The sequence below is a fragment of the Equus przewalskii genome, chromosome 25, assembly GCF_037783145.1.
Source record: "Equus przewalskii isolate Varuska chromosome 25, EquPr2, whole genome shotgun sequence".
In the NCBI taxonomy this organism is placed as follows: domain Eukaryota; kingdom Metazoa; phylum Chordata; class Mammalia; order Perissodactyla; family Equidae; genus Equus; species Equus przewalskii.
In genome coordinates, this window is record NC_091855.1 from 17,979,723 (window position 1) to 18,004,251 (window position 24,529).

The 24,529-nt window shown below is 48.6% G+C and overlaps 1 protein-coding gene across 4 annotated transcripts in view; it reads right to left on the reverse strand.

The window, feature by feature from the left end:
- DPF3 (double PHD fingers 3) overlaps positions 1–24,529 on the reverse strand; it is a 243,197-nt gene that overhangs the window by 81,954 nt on the left and 136,714 nt on the right. For all 4 annotated transcript variants that reach the window (XR_011532874.1, XR_011532873.1, XM_008523767.2 and 1 more), the window contains exons 5-6: positions 20,795–20,890; positions 12,129–12,207 (exon numbers count right to left, since the gene is read on the reverse strand). Coding sequence is in view for 2 of the 4 variants with exons in the window: in XM_008523767.2 (XP_008521989.1) it covers positions 12,129–12,207; positions 20,795–20,890 (175 nt within the window). In the remaining 2 variants the exon portion in view is untranslated. The remainder of the gene's footprint in view (positions 1–12,128; positions 12,208–20,794; positions 20,891–24,529) is intronic.

Below are 24,529 nucleotides of genomic sequence, written 5' to 3' on the forward strand. Positions count from 1 at the left end.
TTCCCCACTGATAACTTAATGACTCTGGCACATTTTCATCAGCCCAACTTGGAGCACGCAGTGGGTATCTGAGCCAGTGGTTTCCGAGAGACTGAAAGCAGCGACTGAAAGCAATTACGGGAGGAGCGTCCAAGAAACAAAGCCCGGGCCTTGGGACTCATGGGCAGCATCTCATTCCCAGCTCTGCCCCGTGGCACTTACATACAACCCTGAGGACGCCACTTCCTCTCTCTGCGGCTCCACTTCCTCGTCTGTAAAATCTACCCAGCAGAGTCCGTCATCTGCTGATGCCCCCAGGGCATCATGCTCACGACCATCAGGCAGGCACACATTCTAACACTGTATCTCACAACAGCTCACAAGGTAAGGATTATCATCCCATCTTACAGATGAGGAAACTGAGTCTGAGGGAGTTGAAGCAACTTGCGAAATGACAGAGCCAGGATTTGAACTCAGGTCTGTCTGACCTCGAAGTGCATGCTGAAAGATGCGCTAGTCATTCTCCATCTGCCACCCCTCCCGGTGCCTGGGGCTGGCCTCTGTGGCCTCTCGCCCTCTGCTTCTGGTTGAGTTTGGCCAGTGGGAGGTACCACCAAGAGAACAGAGCGGGAGAAGAGGGAAGTTGGGGGTCTGTGCCCTGCCCATCCGTGCTTGGCAGCATGCTGGTGCAGGGGCTGCCCGCACCCCTCTACAGCTCCGGCCCTCCCTGGGAACCATGTGTCCTCCCCCTACTCCTTGGGACTTGGGATGGGGAGGGCTCCTCGCGTCACTTGTCAGTACCTTGATCCTGCCCACACCTCCATAACCACTCTGTCATCAAATCCTCTTCCGTTTAGCCCTTTTGAGTGGAATCCTATGTCCTGCTGGCCCTGGGACAGATACAAGAGGAGGCCATTTCCAGGAGAATCCTATCCTACCAGACTGGTTCCTAGACATTTGGGGGTCCCCACACCTTCCCCACCACCCTCTCTCTTCTCTCTGCAGAACCATCTTGGGGGATGGAGGAACACCTACGACCAATCTCCGGCTGGGAAAAAGCCCCAAATGAGAAAAGCCCTGAGTGAGTCAGCTTGGGACAAAACCAGGGAATGCTTCCAAAAGGCGCCGGCTCAGACTCACGTTCTCAGGGTCACTGTTAATCCTTACGACTAGTTTAAATGCCCAGGCTTTTCTCAAGAGCCAATGATGGATCCACTGAGCTCAAGTGATAAAAGTGGTGGCTTCAAGATTGGTCCAGGTCCTGCAACATTTAGGTACCAAGAAGCTCCTCCTGGGCAAGGCCAGGCGGGCTTCCCCTTCCCACCCTCGAGCCCAGAGGCCACCAGCATGGGTGGACGTGGGGTCTGGCCCTGGCTCTGACACTAACCCACTGTGCACCCTTGGACAAATCCCATACCTTCCTGGGCCTAGGTTCCCCACCTGTAAAATACGGGGCTTGGGTCAGACGGTCTCTAAATCCTTCCGTTCTAGAGCGTCACGATTCTGTTTTCGCTGGGTCCTCGGAGGCCTGTGTGCCTCCTGAAGCAATTACCCCCCCAAGTGTGATAGAGAAACAATGCAGGCTCCCAGCCAGAGCATCCACCCCCAGGCTGCCTACGCCCCTTGCCTCTCGCTACCAAGCCAGGTCTGCAGCTGCCTTCCTGTGGCTTCATTTCTTCTTCCAGGCCACTTTGATGCTTATTTTAAACTGAATTCTTCTGGATAGAAATGCAGGGGGCTGGAGGAGGGGTGGGGTGTAACATCCTGACTTTTCAGAGCCACATTCCTCGGGGCCTGGCACGGACCCACGTATTAGGAGTGAGCCCAGAGCCAGGATCCATCAAATGCCAGCGACTGCAAGTCCTGTGTCTTCATCAAGGGAGGGCATTCTGCTTATTTCAGGAATTTACTAGATATGAATGTGACTCCCAGTTAAAAAAAGAAGAGAAACAGGAAGAATGAAGATAAGCGATAAGCCTTGCCTTTCACAGTGCTATATAACCTGATTCTGGATCCCCAGCAGAGAAATGCAGAAACTCCCCAAACCAAAACATTAAATGTGTCAGTGGGACTCATTCTCTCCCGCCCTGCTGAGAAACAGCATAACAGGATTTTGGGGAACTCGGGCGTCAGCCTTCCTAGGTCAGCTAATTGGCTGTGTGGCCTTGGGCAAGTTAATCTCTCCAAACCTCAGTTTCCTTGTCTGTAAATTGGGGACAATAATACTTCGTACTTCCTGTTGTGAGAACTGAATGAGTCCATCCTCGTAAAGTGCTCAGCACACTGCTTGGGTACACAACAAATGTTCAACAGACACTAGCTCTTTTTGATAATTCATTTAACTTTATCAGCTTGCTTCCCCGGTCCCTGACAATTCCAGGAGCCAGTGCACAGAACACAACGAGGGGCCCAACTGAGGGGTGAAATAAATACCCTTTCTTCACTTGGCGTAAAGAAAACAAACGTTTATTGAGTGCGTCTATGAACCAGGCAGTGAGCTCATCGTTTCTACTTGCAGTCTCATTGAACCCTCTTGAAAACCCTCGAAGGTTAACCTTATTGTCCTCCCTTGACAGAAAAAGAAACTGAGGCTCACAGAGGTTTTGTGATTTGCTCAAGGTCATGGCTAGGAAGTGACATAGCAAAAGATTCTAATGCTGGGCTTCTGACTCAAGAACCACCTTCGAATGACCATCAACCCTAGTAGAGACAGCATCTTTGGTTCCTTATTCTAGTGAGTCCTACGTTAGCATGTCTTTAGTTAGCTTAAAGAGCAAAATATAATTCTCTCTCTTTTTTTTTTTTTGCAGGGAAAGATTCGCCCTGAGCTAACATCTGTTGCCAATCTTCCTCTTTTTTTTCTCCTCCCCAAAGCCCCAGTGCATGGTTGTACATCCTAGTTGTAAGACCTTCTAGTTCTTCTATGTGAGCCGCTGCCACTGCATGGCTACTGACAGATGGGTGGTGTGGTTCTGCCACCAGGAACAGAACCCAGTCCGCCAAGGCAGTGAGAGTGCCAAACTTTAACCACTAGTCCATCAGGGCTGGCTCAATATAATTCTTTTTTCAATCCTATGATAAAAATAATTTAAATAATAAATATAATTGCCAACATTTCTGGGGAGGATAAACAGAGAAAGGTAAAAAATCGGACCCATTACTGCAGCCCCCAAATGTTTGGGAATCAGATCAGCGTGCTCTCTCTCAGGATCTCTGAGTGAATATCTGACCTAAATGCTGCCTCAGATACAGAGCAAGCTTTATTTGTGAGTCTCAACCTACCCGGTGTGTCTCATGGGCCCTGCCCTGACATAGGCCCCCATCCAGCCACAACACTGGCTAAGTTCCTCATTCCTTTGGGGAAACAAATGTCCATTAGCATCCGTTAGTCCATTTCTGCCTGGATGGCCTGCCATCCCACAAACTCATATGTCAAAGTTTCGTCACTCCCCAAAATTACCTCCTTCCTCTAGAATATTCCAGTTAAGCCTTCCTCACGTCTCCACTACCCAAGCTCAAGACTTCCAGAGTCATGTTGTCGCCTCCCTCTCTTGTACCTCACATCCCGTCTGTCCTCTGTGGATATTTCTCTCATAAAGTCTTTCTTGTTTGCCCTGTCCACATTGGTCCTGCTGTCACCACCACCTAGACTTCTCCAGTGGCTTGGAAAAGGCTCCTCTCAGCCATCAGGCTTCAGGCTCTCTCCTCTGAACACCTATCTTACCGAGATTTCCAGAGATGTCTCTGCAATCATCGTGATTCACCATTGACTATGCAGGCCAACTTCTAAGCAACTGGGTGGCCGTTCCCAGCATCCTTGTCCAACTCCATGCCTTACATTCTCCCCACCTAAATGCTCTGCTTTGGCCAGACTGGCCTATCTTCTGTCCTGGTATGTACATCCCACGTTCCTCAACATTTTGGGAGCAAACCCTGCTTGCTGGGGCTGGGATGCAAGTTGAATACATGTCCTGCCCTCAGAAGGTTCACAGTCCAGCTTAAAGAACAGAGAAGTAGACAAACGGTTCTCACACGGTGTGAGGGGTAGCCCCCGCAACGGTAGATGCAAGGGAAGGCAGATTCCAGGAAGAGGTGAGTGACTCGGGGAGGGGGGATTACAGGGGAGGGAGAGAGACTGCTGACTGGGATCAAGCCCTGGCTCTGCCACTTACTCGCTGTGTGACCTCAGGAAAGTTAATTAACTCTTCTCCTCCCCAGTTTCCTTATCTGTAATCATACCATCTATCTCATGGCGCTTTTGCAAGAGTTAAAGAATTAATATAGATGAAACGCATAGAGCATTCCAGGCCCATAAAATAAGTCAACACACTTATGCCATTAGTATTATCACCTCACCCCCGATTCCCACACATCCCCCTCCATCCCTGGAGAGAGAAATCAATTCAACACACACTCACTGAGGACCTGTTGGCATCCTGGGGAAGCCCCCTCCAATACACCAGCCCCCGTGACCGTTCCCTCCCCTGAATTCCTACAGTGCTCACTCTCAATGAAATACCACCCGGTGGCGTGTCATCTCCTCATGTGATATCAGCTTCGTCTTTCCTAATATCATGGAGGCAGAGGAACTAAGGAAGAAATATACATCAAGCACATACCCCATGCAAACATGTTTACACACGTTATCACATGGAGCTTTCCCTACCACGTACCATCCCCACTCCACACCTGAGGACGCGGAGACTCCCAGCAGCAAAATGACCTTCTCCAAGTGGAAGAGACACAATGTGACCTCAGCCTTCTCCCTCCAAAGTCAGTGCACACTGGCCTTGACCCAGCTCTCGCTAACCCAGGCGGCACGGGCCTCGCTCCTCCTTCCTTACCACCCCCACCCCACCCCCACGACTTGAAGAAGAGAAATTAAAGCCTGTGCACCAGGCCCTTTGACCTCTCAATTCTGCTCCTAGGAAATAATAAAAGCCTTATGCAAAGATAGAGCTGCAATAGTGTTTTTAATAGCCAACAAATTTTCAACTGTCTAACCGTCCAACAAGTAGAACATTGATCAAGCAAACCGGGGCATGTCCATGTAATGGAGCACCATATAGCCCTAAAACGTCCTTATAAAAACGTCTTTACTGGCATGGAAAGATGTTCCTCATGTATCGTCGAGTGGAGGAAGGGAGTAAAGTGGTACAGATCGTGTAGAGTCTTTGTGTGTGTGTGTAGAAAGAGACAGAGAACCCTAAAATAGTATACAAGAAAACAAAATGTAAATTATCTCTGCAAAGTAAGATTACAGGTGATTTTTATTTTTCCATTTTCACGTATCTGTAATTTCTGATTTTTCTGCAATGAATCTATACTAATTTCATAGAAAAAAATTATTTGAAAAAACAAAAAGATCCTCCACAAATGCTAATATCTACCCTGTTACTGGTCATCCACACCTTAGTAGAAAGTATTTGCCATGAAGTTTGCATCAAGTAACAGCTAGCTGAGCACAAGGCTCTGACTGGAGGAGGAAGTAATTCAAGAGGGTGCGAGTTGCCGTCCGGAAAAGAGAGGGGCCGGGGGAGCAGGGCAGGCAGCAGGAGCAGGGGAGGAGGAGAAATGCAGGGGTGAGGGGATCAGAGAGAAACTTCAGCCTCCCTCCAGCTCTGCTGGGACACTGCCACCTGTGTCCGTGAAGCGATGGCATTTAAATATTTAAACAGACCCAGCTTTGCCCTAACAAATGCTCTCAATCTCCAGGGATCAATCCTATGCCACAGGCCCTGTTCCACAAATCAAGTTTCTGGGGCATGGAGCCTCTCCCACCCTCCCCGCCGCACCCCATGCAAGGGTCTGCGAGATAATAGAGGCGACAACTGAGTGATGAGCCCGGCTTCCCTTCAGCGACGAGGGCAGCCAGCCTGAAGGCCACGTTATTGGCTTTTCCGCTGCAGCTTGAAGCTAAAAGCACATGAGCCTCAGAGAATGTGGGGCCTTCATGCCCTCAAAAAAAATTTTTAATAAGACTGCAGTAGTCATCTGATTCTCCCTGTGCACTCAGGTATGGGGGAAACCGGAGTAATTTGAAGGAGGTTGAGGTCACGCAGATTTTCTGGACTGCCTTGGGTGCAAGCTGTGTCTGACCCACATGCCAATCCACTCATCCCACAGCTGCTCCTGGCCCGGGCATGGCGGAATTCCTGTGACATCCCCCAGTCCCACATCTTGTCTGCTGGGGGCAGAGCCTCCTTGTTAAGCCACTGCCTGGAAGCAAGGAGCCCACGGTGTGGGGAAGGGGTGCTGATGGGGTGTCTAGAGACTCGAGAAGGAGCCCCCTCACTGACAAACGAGGAGAGTGGTGCCACAGCCACAGAGGGTAGAACAGAGACACCCCGAACTCTGCTTTTAGCCCCAGCCCTTTCTCCTCCCAGGGTGCCGCCACCAAAAGGAGGAGGGATGGACTGCAGACCTATTCTGACGCTGCCCCAGCTGGACACAGTTATACCCCCATTGGATTTCTAGACGGGAAGCAACACTGTCAAGTGGTCACGTTTTCAGTCACGGGCCATACAATTGAAAATACATGTCTCTGGGGTGAGGGAAGAGAACGAAGTTCTCACTGATGGGGAGGTTAAGCTGAGAGGACTCGCTCCTGATGTATGAGCATCAGACATGGCTCAGATGTGAGTCTCGTTCCTAGGAGGCCTTCAGGCATGGCATATCTATTTGCCTTTTGTCAACAATCCACCCTAATGTCCCAGTTTGGGTGCCAGAGGAGGTATGATTTTAATAGACTTAAATTTTTAAAACTCAAAATTACATAATCCATTCCATCCCACTTCAATTATAATTACTATCTGACTCCAGCTTACCAACCTGACACCTAGAAGCAGCCTGTCAACAGCGGACAGGGCATCACCTCATAAATAAGGCGTGTGCACTCATAAATTCACTTTTAAAGCATGTTTTTTCCTCAACTCTTACAAGAACCAAACTCCAGGGTCAGAGGGCATATTTAACCAGCAGTCTGTGTGGCAATGCCCTGGGGTACGTTGGCTCTGGAGCCGGAAAAACCAGGATTCATATCCCAACTTCAGCATTAACTAGCTGTGTGACCTTGGACAAGTCCCTTTACCTCTCTGAGCCTCAGTTTCTTCACAGTGAAGTGCAGTCAATTGTCCCTGCCTTTCAAGGTTAGTGTGAGGATTTCCAGAAACAATGTACAAAAAATGCTTAGCACAGTGCTCTGCACACTGTAGCAGCCATTAGGAGTTATCACCATGATCAGAAAAAACTGGGAACAAAAGATAAGCATGGCGAGGATGTGAAGAAATTGGAACACTGTACACAGTTGGCGGGAACGCAAAATGGTGCCGCTGCTTAGGGAAAACAGTACGGATGTTCCTCAAAAGACTACAACCAGAATTACCACGTGTTCCAGCAATCCCATTTCTGGGTATTTATCTGAAAGAACTGAAATCAGGATCTCAAAGGGATATTAACACTCCTATGTTCATTGCAGCATTATTCACAACAGCCAAGATGTGGAAACAACCTAACTGTCCATTAATGGATGAATGGATAAAGAAAATGTGGTATATACGTACAATGGAATACTATTCATCCTTAAAAAAGAAGGAAATTGAGGCCTCCGCCTGGCCGAGTGGTTAAGTTCATGCGCTCCGCTTCGGCGGCCCAGGGTTTCGCAGGTTCTGATCCCAGGCGCGGACATGGCACTGCTCATCAGGCCATGCTGAGGCGGCATCCCACATGCCACAACCAGAGGCACTCACAACTAGAATATACAACTATGTACTGGGGGGCTTTGGGGAGAAGAAGGGAAAAAAAAAGAAGAACATTGGCAACAGATGTTAGCTCAGGTGCCAATCCTTAAAAAAAAGAAATTGTTAAGATCTTATGTTGTGTTCTTTCTACAGTAAAATAAAATTAAAATTAAATTTTTTTAAGAAACATTTTTAAAATCTAGGCAGTAAATAAAAACTTCACAGATCACTTCTGCTGTGCCCAGCAAAAGGGCAAATGGCCGTCTTGCTCCTCCCTAAATGCCTAACGCTCAGAGACAACATGTCCCCCTCCTCGAATATCACCCCGTCACCACCATCTTCTTTCCTATGAAGCTCCTTGAACAGAGAGAATGGAAACGTGGATCTCTCATCAGGAGTCTGCCCCAATGATGCTAACAGAAAATTCAGGGTTGGGAGCAGTTAGGAAAAGAAGAGGCAAACTCTTGAAATGATTTCTAAAACATCCCAGTAGCCCTAACCCAAGGATTCCTCTCATACGTCTATCTTCAGTGATCATCCGCCTACAAAAGGGGGCTAAAGATTCCATTCGGACTTAAAGCTATTGAGTAAATTAAAGTCATGTGCTGGATTGCTGAGTTTTATATGGGGCGGCTGAGCCTTATACCAATGCTGAAAGAATTGAAAGGAAAGATTCTAAAGAGACCAACTAAAACAATGATACAAGCCAGTGGCATTCTGCCTGGAGAGTTCCTGAGACTCTAGAACTTCCAGATGCAAAGAGCAGGGAATACTGAAGGGGCCAGTCACGAGGCCAGAAGCCTCCGAACTTGAAGGAAGTACACCAGTCATTTTCAAGAGTCAATATTCTTAAGTGGCCCCCAGGAGCTCTCAAAACATACAGGTTCCTGGGCCCGCTCCCAGAGGCTCTGATACAGGAGGTCTGCTGTGAGGCCTGGGAATCCACATTTTAATAAACGCCTAGGTTATCTCTGTGCAGGGGGTCCAGGTCCACGCCTGGACAAACACTGACAGACTTTCCCACAGAGTCTTATTCAGTTGCCTTGTTTGTGGATAACACTCGTCCTTCAGCAAGAGATTGAAAGGGAAGAAACAGAACTTTAATCCTTAAGCTTGGTAAACTTTCAGGATAATTAATAGACATTGGTTACTTGCTGGAAAATGAAGTATTCATCTACATACACACACCATGGATTGGGTAAAAAGTAAATTAAGTTCAAATGATTTAATATTTCTCCAAGATGGAACAAATTCAATGGCTGAGTGAAAAGCAACAGGCAAACCATCTATCACCTGAAGTTAGCAGCTAAGATAATATTTCAACCACCCATCTTGAAAGGGAAGCTTGGACCAAGAACATAATAGGACAACTATATTTAGGAATATATACCAGGAAGGGTTAAATACAATTGCATCTGAAAAATAGCTATTACTACTCCACGTAAACTCAGAAAGAGGTGGTGGGGTCCAAGGTGGCCTAATATTTTCATAAATAACTCAAAAGATGAAGTGAGGATTATGCAAATCAAACCACAGATGATACTAACATGGCAGGGATTGTGAATCTATGGAGAATAAAATTTAACTACTGGGCAACGGCTTTAAATGTGCCTTTATTGAATCTTGTCTATTGAAGTCACATATTATTGTATCTCTTTATTGAGACTCAATAGGGCAGATGCAGAGTGATTTATGGATGAAGGAATAATCAAATGCATCAGAAGAGAAGAGCACACACCTGGAGAGGCGTTAGGCTGGGGTCAGGACAGGTACGGCGTGGGAAGTCGTTGAGATGGTGCACAGTGCAACGGGCTGGCCAAACACTTCTATTCTCTACCGACATGGGTTGTGTTAAGGGCTGATGTGTAAAATAAACAAGGAAATTGGTCTGCTACTCTTTGAGCCACTTGGCCTTGGTGCTACTTCCAATGGGAGTGCTGAGCTTAACTGTAAACCCAGAAGAGAATGCAGAGCAGGCTGTCGCAGAGATTATGGGATGTGGCCCTGGGTAAACCAAGAATCCAAGGGGATGTTCAGAGGGCTCCAGAATAGACAAAATGCTGAATGTGCCTATTTGTCGGGAAAAGATGCACAAAAGATAAGGGGGCCTGTAGGAGAGAAAAATTTCGGCTCCTATTAAGGGAAAACAATCATTCAAAGCACAGTTGGAATCACAGAAGAAAGGGCAGCTTATGGCAACAGCATCCCTGGGGACATTCAAGGAGGTGACCAGACACCTCTCTACTCAGGATGCATTAGAGATTATTAAAAGCATTCCTTGCTCAGTTCGGGGGTGGAGTGTGGGCCTCATGACCTCTCCAAAGGTCATTCCTATCCCAAAGGATCACACGTCTGAAGGGCACCAGATAAAAATAAAGTCTATTAATCACTGTGCTGCCACACGATTTCCTAAGAGAGAAGGGTAATCTACGGTGGACCTTGCTCTGCTGAGGGAGGAAAAGGGAGGTAGCGCCTGCAGGGGCAGAGCCAAGAAATCAGCCGCTGAGACTTCCAGAAAGCCAACATCAGGCCTGCGACTAGGCCGCCCAAGCACCACCCGGTGTAAACAGGAGGAGGAAGAGACCCTGCGGGGAGGGGAACAGGAAACAGCGAAGGGCACTGAGAGACCCTCAACAAAGCCACAGGAGCCTGGGGGAGTGGGTGTGGTGCAAGGACTTTGGGCAGAAAGAGGGGAGCGAGCGAGGCAAGAGAGGGACACCCACAAAGGGTGCTCCACGGGGGTCACATGCAAGGAGGCAGCGTCAGAGACAAAGAAGTGAAGAGAGGAACTGAGGGGCTGGTGAAGAAGGGCGCGTGCGTGTGTCTGGGAATATATGGCACTATGACTGGCTGAGAATCCAATGAAAACTGTAGAGATAGAGCAAAAAGTAATCCCACTGTCTCTGGTAGCAGAAAAATCACATAATAAAAACAAGGCTTTTTAAAAGCAACCGAGTGGCAATGCGCCAGTTCCAAAGCAGGGGTTGGCATTCTTGATGGCTGGGCTGCTCCAGCCAGGCACAGCTGGAAAGCCCGCTCCATGGGGGTCGGAAGGACTCTTCACAGCCCAGAGCCAGCCTCCCAAGAGCTAGCAGGCTTGGGCTTTCATCCGTCAGAACAAAACTGAACCCACCCAGGAAGTGAGACCCAGGCAGAAGCAGGCACCTCCTGGTATTGCCAAGAGGAATCGGACCCCGTGCCCTGCTCTCTCCTCATCCTGAAACGGAATTGCTGTGGGATGGAGACGTACCTGCAGGAATGTCATCTGCACGGTGTATTAAACAGCCAAATGGGGGTCACGGAGTTGGATTTCTTCTAGCAAAACGTTCTCCAACTAGCTGTCACCCCACTAGCACAGAACAACTTTTTGAAATCAAAAGAGGCCAGTGAAGAGGGAGGAAAACGCACCAGCCCCGGTGCACCCCATCCTGCCCGGTTCTCTCTCCGCTTGCACGGAGACTGCAGACACTGGTGGGGCGCCCAGAGGCACCACCGGGCCAGGGCCCTGCCATTCCCTCTGCAGCCCCTTCTCCCCCTTGGCAGAGCTCTGCGTCCTCAGAGAGGAGAAGATGGGAAGAGAAGACGGTCAGGGAAAGTGGTTTTGAGGGCCTCCCTTGCCGTGGAATGAGCAGATGGCGCCCGATACAGTGAGAAGACAACTGGGGCAAGGATTTCAGACCCACCACCCAGTGCTCTGGTAGGTGAGAGAGAAAAAAGCTCGCTCGAGCCCACAGCAATCCCTGGGAAAGCTGGAGATTTCTGGAAGTCCACCGAGTGCCACTGCTCCCTGCCGTTCTCTCCCTCAGCATTCCCCCAGCTCTGTCTGCAGAGCCTAAACCCAGGAGCCAGGCAGTCGCTTGTCCAAAAGATGTCTCTGAAGCAAGCAAGGAAGGCTGGAGATGGATCGAGGGCCATGTATTAAACTAAGTCATCAACAGAGAAAGATTCATAACGTACCCTACCTAGGACAGGAGAGAGAGAGACAGAGAGAGAGAGTGAGAAGGGAATTAAAGGGAAGCAAACGACAAAGCCACGGGGGCCAAGCGTCTTTGTCAGAGGATTTTGAGTTATGCTTTTGGTTGTAACTCTCTGAAATAGAGAAAGAAACAGAGGATGAATCTTAAGGAGACAGAGAGAATGAAAGAGAGCGAGCCGGAGGAAAGCCACGAAAGACGGCGCTGCCAGAGAGGGCGCAGAGTCGAAGGCGGGGAGGCCTCCCGGGCCCTCCCCCTCATGCAGAACTGTGGGGCCAGCCGCAGTAGCGACGACGGCAGGTAGTGACAGCAGGCACACGGGCTGGGGCTGCAGGCTAGAGAGGAGCAGCCAGCGAGCCTGAGGCTAGGGGCTGCTAGCCAGGGATGCACACAGAAGGTGGGGCGGGGACAGGAAGGCGGCATGGCCCATACTTACTGTCACAGACGTAAGGTTTGTCGTGGTCTTCCTGAGAGGCCGCGTCGTGCCTCCTCCTGCCACCGGCCGAGCCACGGGCCTGGGGAGACATTGGGGCATCAGGATGTTTATTATTCTGATTGTCACTATGGTTCTCGAGCACGTAGTCTGGGAGTCCCTGAACGCTTTGTCTACATCTCCTCATTCAACTTTCATCACATTTGTACCAATACCCACCCCATTTTACAGGCCAGGAAACTGAGGCCCAGAGAGGTTAGGTAACTTGCTTCAAATCACTCAGCCACTCATCTGCATCATCTCATTAACCTTCACAACTCCAAGGCGGGGAGGGCACTACTATTAGCTCCATTTTATAGGTCAGGAGACTGAGGCACCAGAGAAGTTAAGTAGCTTGCCCAGGGTCACTTGGCTACTAAGTGCAGAGCCAGGACGCAAACTCAGGATGCTCTGACTGCAAAGCCTGGATCTACCGAATTCCCATACTCCACTGTTGCCGCTAGGACCTCTTCCTCCAACTGCTCAGCCTTCCAGCTTCATCGACCCCACACGAACATGCCAGTTCTGCTTCCCTCACCTGACCGGAGGACAGGCATGTTGGGAGCAAGTCCTGACAGGGACAAGAAGCACACATGCAGTCAGGACCGCAGCTCCTGTGTTCACACTTCCCCTGCTCTAGTCTCTCAAGAGCCAGCCAGGCCTGGCAGTGGGGCCTGAGCCCAGCCTACGGGGAGCTCGTCTCTCCACGGCTCAGCCTACTCCACAGGGGTGAGCTGCAGCCAAGCCACCCCATGCGGTCTGCCTTAGGCCTCCAGCCAGAGACAGTGACCTTGACCCCTCACCATCTCCTGGGGCTGGACTCCTGACACCACCACCCAGTGTGCATCTCCAGACAGGTCAGCATAACCTAGGGGAGGAGGAGGTGGAATGAGTTCTACCTCCAAGGAGAGGAGAGGCCAGCCAGAGAGGGAGCTGGCAACTCTGCAGCCCCGGGACAGTGGCTATGAGAGCTCGGCAGGGTTTATTTTTAAACCTCTGTAAGTCCCACACCGGTCACGTGTGTAGCACCCCAGCCTCCTCCAGGTCACTCTCCGGTAATGAGTAGCAGTAAACCCCAGGCAAGGAAAGGGCTGCTGGGGTCTTTGGGGACAGAGAGGAAGGTGCAGCAGATGAGAAATAAAACATGGCAGCAACCTGGGATGCAGAGAAAATGGGGCGATCCCAGGGGCCTGGCCTGGAAAAGTGGCTCTGGGGACTTCACAGTGGCAAGGCCCGCAATGCTCACACACACACACACACACACACACACACTCACACTCTCTCTCTCACACACACACACACACTCACACTCTCTCTCACACACACACACACATACTCATTGGGGCTTTCACAGCGGAAAGGCCTGTACCGCAGGCCTCTGATGCTCACGCACTCTCACAAAACACACACTTCACAATCAACACTACCTGCCAAGCTACCACCTCTGCCACCCCCTCAGCTTGTCTCTCTCCAAAACAAATTACAAAATTCCACCTCCCTCCTTCCCCCCTCCCACAGGTCTCTCTCTCCTTGCCTCCCCACCCCCCGCCCCTGCACACATGACAGCCAGCAGCCCCCTCCCCTTGCCCTCGTGACTCAGACTTGACCCGAAGAGGGAGCTGTGAGGTGCTGGCAGCAGCCACCCTAGGCACTGACAGGCCTCCCCGCCTGCCCACACGCCCAGGGTGGTCACCCTCAGCTGCCCTTGCCCCACCATGCCCCCTCAGTGAAGCCAGGGACAGCTTGACGTGTGCAGCCCGCAGCCCTGTCACAGCCGCCTCAGAGCAGGTGAAAGCAAGTCAAGCAGAATGACGGAGGCGACGGCGGCTCAGATCGGGAGGGGGCTCCGAGAGACTAAAAATACCGCCTGGGCGACGAGGAGGAGGAGGAGGAGGAGGAGGAGGAGGAGGAGGAGGAGACAGTGTTCGGGGGAGCAGCCAGCGGGAAGCAGAGGCCCTGCCTTCCTGAGAGCCAGGCTCCATCTCACTCGGCAGTGTTGACCAGCAGGGGACGGTGCGCTCCCCGACTCGCCCTGCACCTCAGCTTCCTCAACTGCAAAACGGGAATTGTGGCCATAGGGCACTGAGGGGACTACATGGGACCCTTCCTGTGGCAGTAGCACTCTTACAGTCTCCTGGACTATCTCAGGTTTGGAAACTCAGAATCCAACTTGTCTTGCTCAATCGTCACACCCTCAGAGAAGCCCTCCATGCTCGATGATGTCCACTCATACCCTCCCCATCGTTCTCTTTCTCCTGCCCTGCTCTACGTTTCATCCCAGCACCTAGCATTGTCTGACATTTTAGACATGTGCTGTGTACTAGCTGGTTTTCTCTCTCCCACACAAGGGTGGGAAACACGTCTATTTGGGCCACCACTATGCTAGGAACCTGGCACAGGGCCAGCCACTTAAGAAGTGCTTAATAAACATTTGCTGAATAAATGAACGAATCAGTCAGTTGGTCAGTGAGTCAATCATCTTCACTGCCTCTCATTCATTCTCCAAATCCAAGTGCTATTGTTTTTTCCTTCAAACGCCATCTTAGGCTTCATATTTCCCTTCTGTTCCAAATTTTAATCCAGGAGCTCGTCAATTAATGGCTGAACTGCTCAAAGAACCCACTAGCTGGGGTTCTAACCCTGCACTGCCCTACCCAGTCCACCCTGCGTGACTCCCAGGACAATTAGACAAGGAGTGAAGGCCAGGAAACTGTGGTCATTCATTCATTCACCCATTCATTCATTGCCATCTTAAACCCACTTAACACATCCAATGGTAACCTAGCGCCAATCCCATCAGGTTCACCTCATGCTCATGCTACGTCCACAACTTTGTTTTTATTGATCCCTGTCATGGACTAGCCTCTCCTCTGCCCGTCCACATCTGATCCATGCTTTAGCCCTGCCAACATCCCACTCTTCCAGGAATCTTCCTCTGGCCACATTGAGGAGCAAAAAGAGCATCAGCTTTCAAGTCAGACAGACTAGATTTAAACACCAGCTATGTGTCTTTGGACAAGTTACTTCCCTAAGCATTCGTTTTCTCAACTGAAAAACAGGCCTAGCAACACCTTTATTGCAGAGTTGCTGAGAGGGTTGGAGCTGAGGGTGTGTGAAACCACAGAGGACAGCACTGTCTACAGGAAGTGCTCGATACGTTATTTCCCCTCCTTGCCCAAGTTGATCTCTTTCTCTCTCCTCCGAACTCTTATTGCCTTTGGTTAGCGCATAGTCAGAAGCCTGCTACTTTCTAATTGTATCATGACTATTATTATTTTCTCCTCAATTTAATTCCAAGGTCCTTGGGGACAAAGATGGCACTTCACGCTTTATTATGAACCCCTAATACTTAGCACTGTGCTGGGCACATGGCATCCAAAACTCTTTGACATATATTAGCTCAGTTTATTCCTCCAATACCCTCTGAGTTAAACCAGGTAACGTTAGGATTCCCATTTGGCACTTGAAGAAACAGATTCTGAGAGGGTTCACGACTTGTCCACTGTTACAGAGCCAGTAGAAGGAGCAGACCCAGGTATCCAGATTCTATTATAGAAAACTTTGAGGCTGACTGTCCAAAAGAAACCAGTCTTCCCTCTCTGAGAACCACCCACTCCACCCCACTCCTCCCCACTTCACCTTCCCATTCACCCGTTGGGGGGCCATGGCAGCCATGATTATACCACATGTCCCTTCCCCACTGGCCACAGTTGATTGACCGGCTCAGGAGCAGACACCTGACCCAAGCTGGGCCAATCAGATTCTACTTCCAAGGGACTTTGAATTGGGAAACAGTGGCTCTAGTTAGTACAGGTCACTTGAACTGGGGACTCATAAATTCAGGAGCTATGCGGCCATGTGCACAGAGAAGCAGGAAAGACCATCTTGTGAAAGAAGAATGAAGGAAGGAGAGTAGAGGCTAGAAGCTACCTGAGTTCCTTACTTTTTCACAGTCCTAAATCCCTTCTACTTTATTCTCCTTCCTGAGGTCTGAGTCTTCAAAAATTGCTCAAATATGGGGCATTGACCCACAGCTTGTCAAATACTTCCAATTTTTGCTTAAGCCATTGCATTTCCTGAAACTACAAGACCCTCAACCAGGACAGACTCGGTCCTAAGCAGAGCACTATTCCTCTACACCAGTTGTTCTCAAATAGTGGTCCAGGGGTCCTTAGGGATTCCTGAGACTCTTTCAGGGGTCTGCAATGTCAAAACTATTTTCACAATAATACTAAGATGTTATCTGAAGTCTATGCTCTCACAAGTGCACAGCGGAGTTTTCCAGAGGCTACATGACATGATGATGTCATCACACTGTATGTTAGGGGTATTCTTAAGCATAACATTTTTTCTGTTTTAATTTCTAATGTGGTGTGTATCACTAGTTATAACCCACAAGAACAATAGCTTTTGGGGGGCTTTCAGTAATTTTTTTTTTCTTTTTTCCTTTTGTTGAGGAAGATTAGCCCTAAGCTAACATCTGCCACCAATCCTCCTTTTTGGCTGAGGAAGACTGGCCCTGAGCAAACATCCATGCCCATATTCCTCTACTTTAGATGTGGGACACCTGCCGCAGTATGGCTTGACAAGCGGTGCCACGTCCGCACCCAGGATCCGAACCAGCAAACCCCGGGCAGCTGAAGCAGAACGTGCGGACTTAACCGCTGCGCCACCAGGTCAGCCCCAATTTCAGTAATTTTTAAGTAAAGAATTCCTGAGATCAAAAACAATCAAGAACCACTGCTCTACACCCTTGCTATTTAAAGTGTGGTCCTCAGACCAGCAGCACTGGCATCACCTGGGATCTTATTAACCAGGTAAGATCTCAGTCCCCACCTGTCAGACCAACAGCATCAGAATGTGCACTTTAACAAGATCACCAGGTGCTTCATGTGCACACTAAAGTCTGAGAAGCCCCAGACTGCACCACAGCACATCAATGAATACTCACTGATTGACTGATGGATTGATTGCTAACACTCACATGCATGACTCATAGGAATTTTGTGAATTTTAAAGAGCTTTGATTTCTTGGGCTAAAGTTGCCATAGACACAATTATTAATTGTTGGGTCTGAACTTCCCTCACCCCTCAGGATATCTCCATTGTCAAAGCTCCAAGAGCTGTTCTCTTTGCTTGTATCCTCCTGATAATATCTAGCCTTTATTAACTACTCAAAATTGGCTGTGTATTATTATCTCCATTTTAATGATGAAGAAACTGAGGCCCAGAGTACGTATATAATTTGGCCAAGCTCACAGAGGTTACATAATTCACCCAAAGTCTAGTACATGGTGGAGCTGGGATTTGAACTCACAGTTCACACCAAGCAGAGGCTGTCCGAATAATCACTACTTAGCCTCGACTTCCTCGATTAGCACACAAAGCACCTGGGGGTCTTGTTAAATGCAGACTCTAATTCCGTCCTTCTAGGGTGGAGTCTGGGGTCCCACATTTCTAACAAGATCTCAGGTGATACTGAGGCTACAGTCCAGGGACCACACACTGAGGTCTACAGCCTTAGGCTGCCTCTCAGTTCTGACGACAGAAATGGGAGTGACTGTTCTCCAGGAGCCAGCAGCAGCTTGAATACACTGCTTTAAAGGGTGGCTTAATTGAGGCTATGGGTGAAGCAGCTTCACACTTACTCCAGCACAGGCAGACTCATCCTCACTCTCCCAGGTCCTCCCATGGCTCCCACCATGGGTGACATGTCCACAATGTCACTGCACAACGTAGAGCCATTCAACTGCCCTTCCAACATCAGGTGGGCCTGGAGCTGGTCTAGGCCCCAACCAGGCCCCTCACTGTGTTCAGGCCTTCTCTCAGCTCCCATGAAGTTGAAATATGACTTTTCTTTCTTTTTCCATTATTCATTCATTCATTCATTCAACAAACTGGTCATTGGCTACATGCTGGGCACTAGGTCAGGCATGACTTAGTGGAAAAAGCACAGACCTATGTTCAAATCCTGGCTTCTTCTTTACCAGACTGGATGACCTTGAGCAAGTTGCTTAACCTCTCTGAGAGTAATAATACCAACTTACAGGCATGAAAGAAGCAATGCTGGCCAACAGAAATATAATATGAGCCATACATCATTTTTAGTAGCCACATTAAAAAAAGAGTAAAAAGAGAAACAGGTGCAATTAATTTTAATAACATATTTTTATTTAACCCAATGTATCCAAAATATTATCATTTCAATATGCAATCAATATTTAAAAATAGGAAAGGGATATTCTGCATTCTTTTTACACCAAGTCTTCGAAATCTAATATTTTACATTTGCAGCACAATTTGGACTAGTGACATTTCAAGTGCTCAGTAGCCACCTATGGCCAGTGGCTGCCATAATGGACAATGCAGAAATAGAGAATGTAGTATAAATCGTTATCACTCTCTGTATGGTAACTCTTATTGTAATGAGCCTCATTGCACGCCTGATATATGGTAAGTATAAATGGCTGCTGCCACTACTGCTGGTATTCTTACAGAAGACACCCAATTCATGTTCACTGACTGTGAGTCCAATCGTCTAGATTTAGGTTGGGGGTGGAGAAGATGGGAAGAGCACCATTCTCCACAATCTACTTGAGTACGTCTGGTTTGAGGTGAGGGAAGGGATGGAAGCAGGTCTGGAGGTATCCAGCTCTTGGAGTTCACAAAAGGCCCAGAAATTGCACATTCTAAAGCCTCCTTTAATGATGGAGTTAGACATTCATTATTTTGTAACCTCCAATTAAGTCATGGGTCTAGGCAAGTTCATCAATGGCTGATGAAACAATTGATGAAAACTTGATGGGGAACTTTTATGAAGAGAGATCAGGTTGACACTATCCAAATCCACTGACCAATTTCACAACCACCGAAAGCAGAACAGCTGGACAACATACGTCTCCTGATGTAATGCAACAGGAAGCACACGTCACTACCTAGGAAAGATACTTGCCCCACCAAAAAGATATTCACACGCGCACACAAATATCCTGATCTAATCAAGTCTCTAATCAAACCCCCAATTTTCAGGAAATAAAGAAAATAGAGGAACACATTAAATACCACCAGTCTGCCAAATCGAGAATATGAGAAATTCCATTAAGACCAACTACCCAAGTTCTTCAACAAATAAATGGCATGGAGAAAAAACTATGTGTGCGGTAGGGTGCGGCAAGAAAGAGGTATGTTACAGAATATAGGAGGCTTAAACAAACCAACTATAAAAAGGCACTTTTGAGAAAATCCGGGGAAAATGAGCAGGGTCTGGGTAGTAGATATTAGAAGAGTTATTTTTATTGGGTGCGATAATAATATCTGTTAGAGATAGACATTTAGGTATGTGCAGGTTAAATGATAATGTCTAGGACTTGCTTTCAAATATTCCACGCAAAAAAAAAAAGTAAACAAACATAAACCAACAAAAACTTGGAGTAAAGAATAGATAAAACAAGATGGTTGCCACGTTGCTCGTTGCTGAAGCTGGGCAGCAACTATACAAGGTGTGCCCATCAGAGGGCCGCCCCACCCAGACTGAGAAATTCCAGCTCCTGTCAACAGGTCAGAGCATCTTAGCTCAGTGTGGGCAGTGCTGGACCACTTGCCCCAGTCACCTAGGAACCTGCTTCTAACACAGCTTTTCAGGCGGTACCCCAGGCCTCCTAGATCAGAACTTCTGGAAGTCGGTCCAGGGGATTTGCATTTTGATAGCTCTCCCGGTGATTCTGATGTCTACTAAGGCAGGAGAACCATGGGAATAGAGAAGCTTGCCATAATTATCACTGGACCCAAACCCACAGGGCCCCCAGGACCAGCGTCTTGTCCGTGGAGCGCTAGGGTCTGCCTGGAGCCAGAAGGAGCTAGACAGGCCCACAAGAGTTACTTCTTAGAAAGAAAGCAGCAGTTCACCCCCGAGGTCCCACTCTGCCTGGTTATTGTCAGACAACCTTTTAGACTCCTGAAAGTGACCACAGAAAGCCCCTTTGGGCTTGAACATGAGGACTCTGGGCGACCACCTGAATGCCTGAGGGTGGGCATGTTAGGTTCCCTCCCCTCAAAGGTCACTCTCATATTTTTATTCCTTCCACCATGGATTTTCCCTCTGCCCTTCCAGGCTTCTGGCCTTTTCTTGCCACACTCCAGGCCCGCAAGTCTCTAAAACCCATGCCACCCCTGCCCTGGAACCATCCGCTGTGGTCCCCGTGCCCTCCCAGCTCTCTCTTACCCTCCACCTAGTGAAATACACCCCAAAGGAGGTGTCCTGAGCCTGTCATTCTGGGGCGGCCCCAGGGACAGGAAACTTCCAGCCTTCTTTTATGACCGAGTAATGGGGACAACAGTCACATTCTCCTCATCCTCCACCCTCACCCTCACCCCACCCCCAACCTTCCTGGGACCTCACCATCCCCTCGGGCACCCTCTGCCTCCTCTTGTCCCTCTTGCCAGCTCTAAATCCTTGCAGGCTATCATCTGGGGTCAGAGCTCTTCTGGAGTTTTCTTCTCTGAATATTCTGCAAGGAAGACCATGGGTAGGATCTCTATCTGGTTGCAACGTGACTTTGAGTCTGGGGACCAATCGCTTGCGTGGCCTCGGCCTCCCTGGCCCCTGGCCTCCCCGCGGCATCCCAGCTTACCCGTCCTCTGGTCCTATTCTTTCGCTTGGGAATATCCTCTTCTAGATCCTCTTCTTCATTTCCTTCCTCTACATTTTCATCATTTTCCAAAACCCTCTGAAATGACAAGAAAATGAATAGGATTGAGAAATAAAATGCAAAGGAGAAAACCACGAGAGGGTAGCTTGAGGGGTGTTCTGTTTTGTTGCTGTGTTTTAACGAAATGAAGATGCTGCCACTGCCTGGGAAGCAGGGTCTCTGAGATGCTCTCGGGGGTACCAACCTTCTTTCAAATGCTTGGGCCCCTTGCAGCCAAGTCCTCCCAGAATGCTGACCTTTTTCAACTCTTTTCACCCAAGAAGAGTTTTCTAAAAAGAGAACACTCTAGTAGGGACACTTTTCTATGTGGGTCCAAGATGTTTTGTCAAAACTTACTTTCTTTAATGTAATTTGCCTTTTGTTCCTAAAGGGCCACCTCAGAAATATGAAAATACATTTCTCCCTTCCCTGCCATTCCGGAATCCTGCCCTGTTGGATGAAAACAAGTAACTTCCTGTTCATCTGCCCAGAATTTGACATTAATGTGTTGTTCATACGCATCTATTGTTATTTTCTTATGAAAAATGGATTTTTATTACAGCACATTAGTTGTAAAGGAGCTTAAAGATCATGAATTTAATTCTCTCTCTCCCACAGCCCTGTGAGTCACACAGCAGCAGAGAATCCAATTTCCACTTTAAAGGTGAATAAACTGAGGCTGAAAAGTTGCGATGGCTCAAGATCATACAGCGAATTCATGACCAAAGCAAGGTCAAGTTCACCAGCGCGGAGTTTCCCAGTCGTTCTCAGCCCTGTGTCTGAAGATCAAGGTGTGTCATGGCATACCCTTCCTGTAGGAGCCTGAGCACTTCACTCCCTTTAAGGGAGGGATGATAGATTGTGGCAGAGGACTCAGCTCCCCAGAGTGGGAGTGGAGGAGCAGGACGGGGCATGGAGCCCACTGGACTCCACTTCAGGGGCCCCGGGGGTCTCTTTACAGGCTCACTGAGTGAACTTGGCTGAGTCATCATCTCTTCATGTCTGTTTCCCCAATTACAAAGCAGGAATTCATTCATTCATTCAACCAACAAACATTTGTCTAGTGCTGACTACACAGCAGGTGCTAGGCTAGTCAAGCTGCAAAATGGCTACAGTCCTGGCCCCCAATGGACTTTACAGTCTGGTGAAGGGAGGAAAGACTTAAACAACATACGTAACCATATAATTACAACTGTTGGAAAGCAGTGACAAGCAAGGTCAAGCTGCTGTGAGAGGGTGTTAGAAGGAAATTTTGCCTAATCCGAGAGTCATATAAGGCTTACCTGAGGACGTGACCTAAAGGAGTGGAGATGTAAAGAGGAGAAAAGACTAGCCTTGGAATGGGAACAGAGAGGAGGGAGGGAAAGTATTCCAAGCAGAGGGAACAGCATGAGCAAACCCTGTGAGGTCGGGAGAGGAACATGGCTTGTCTAACCATCAGAAAGAGGCCAGTGTGACCAGAGCTCAGTAGCTCAGGGAGAGACTGGCATAAGATGAGGCTGGAAAAGTGGGTGGGTAACATGTTATATGGGATAACAGCATCCACCCATCCTTGTGGTGATGATAAGATGGTTTGACAATCACACAGCTATGAAAAGGCTCAGAAAGCAGCACGCACTGCACTGACATTGGGTATCACCATCACTGTTCAAGTGGCCTCCTGGATAATGCCTTAGGCCTGTCCTCAAAGCAGGAAGCTCAGGAGTGAGTTACCAGTGACCTTCTCCCACTGCCTTCTTGCCAGAGTTCTATCTAATCACAGGGGTCAGGACACTGCTAATTACCAAATCCTTCCAAAGAACTCAGAACATGTCTAAAAATCCTTCTCTGGCTTCTCTCCTAGGTCTATTTGGGAAGTCATCAACTGACAACTTACGGGTCTCTGGGCCAACCTTAGCTATCTAACAGAGAAGTAGCATGATGTCTGCTGGACACGCCCTCTGGCCTACAGGTAGGAAACGCTGGCCCAGGCCCAGAGCAAGCCTCCTTGCCCCCTGCATCTTGGTTTCTTGAACTCTAAGTGAGAACACAAGCAAAAGTCAAGCAAGATAAGGACAATTCAAATGCCCTGCAGCCTTTGGTGAAAAGATATAGGATAAATACGAGGTATCCTTATTACGACTGTTGTTGTTGTGGGCACAGCCATCTTGCAGACTGTTGTTGTTGTGGGCACAGCCATCTTGCAGACTCTCTGGGTCTTGAAGTCATTTAATCCTGGTAAGTTCCAAGTGCCTCAAATTTAAAGGTCATTGCCTCTGGCATCTCAGCACATTCTGATTCCACTCTCATTTTTTATTATGAAGGTATTTATTACCCGCATATGGACTTTGGGTTGGAAGGTAAAAGACTAGTGAAGGCAGCTGAGCTAGTCCCCAGAAGTGCCACCTGGCCTCATCGTCCAGGAACAGAGTGACTTCTCCCTCCCTTTCCCCATCAACTTCCCGGTGTCTCTAGAACCTCTAGCCTGTGCCCCAGGCCTCAGAGGTGACACCCGCCACCCCAGTGTGTTTACATTTCCTGCAACATGGCCCTGACACAAGAAGCCACTACATAACTCGGGAGGAGCCAGGAGTTGCTAACAAACAAAGGTCGTAGTCAGGGCTCAGGAAGCAGAGGGGGCATCCTGTATTAGGAGTGGAGGGCAGGGGTGTCCAACTAGAGATGAAACCGATCCCCCAGTAACACACTTACATCCCCTTCCCAAGGTCATTATCTGGAAAATAAACACATTTTAAAATAACTTTTCTCCCTGTTACTCTAAACAGTTTTTACAGTGATGATAACAATGGTTTGTGGTTGTGTTTAAAAAAAGAAGAAGAAGAAGGAATTCCTTTTTAAAGACTCCAATATCTCTGGCCTGGAACACTGTAAATCCCCTAACTGACTCCCCTCCTGCCACTTTGGCCCTGCCTCTCCCCTCCAAGCAGCCGGAGGGATGTTGACGGAACGCAGATTCACTGCCCTGATTAAAATCCTCCAAACGGCTTCCTTTTTCATTTCCCATGAAATCAAGAGCCTCTTCCATGTCCTGAGAAGCCAGCATGGTCTGTGCCGCTCACCACTCCAGCTCCATCCTAGGCCCTTCTCTCCTGGCACCACGCTCCAGCCACACCGGCCTTCTGTCTGTTCTTTCAACACAAGGAGCTCGAACCTATCTTGAGGCCTTCCAGCAGAAGCTTCCTTTGCCCGGACAGCCCTTCCCTGGGATCCTCACTTTGCTGGCTCCTTCTCATCCCACAAGACTGAGGTTAAATTCCTCATCTCCCTTAGGACACACCTAGACTTATACTGAACCTTCATACTCTGCCCTTTTCGTGGCACTTATCCCCAAATGCAATTATTCTGTTTGTTTCCTTGCTTTCCGTCTGTGGGTCACACTGGAAGATAACGATGAGCAGAGGGGGCAGGTCTCTCTTGGGTTCTTGGTTTCCTAGGACCCAGCACAGAGCCTGCTCAGAGGAGCACTCAACAAACTTCAGTGGAATGAATGAATGAAAAAATGAACAAACAATCCATTTACTACATATGCACTTTATTTTAATAATCAAAGCCAATAAACACATGTAAACTCATTGGCTTATGGTCTCGGGCTGGGCTTCCAGCACAGTAGATGGCAGCCCCATGCTCTGTATGTAGTAAACTCAGTTTACGTCGGGGATGACGATGGTGTCACAATGT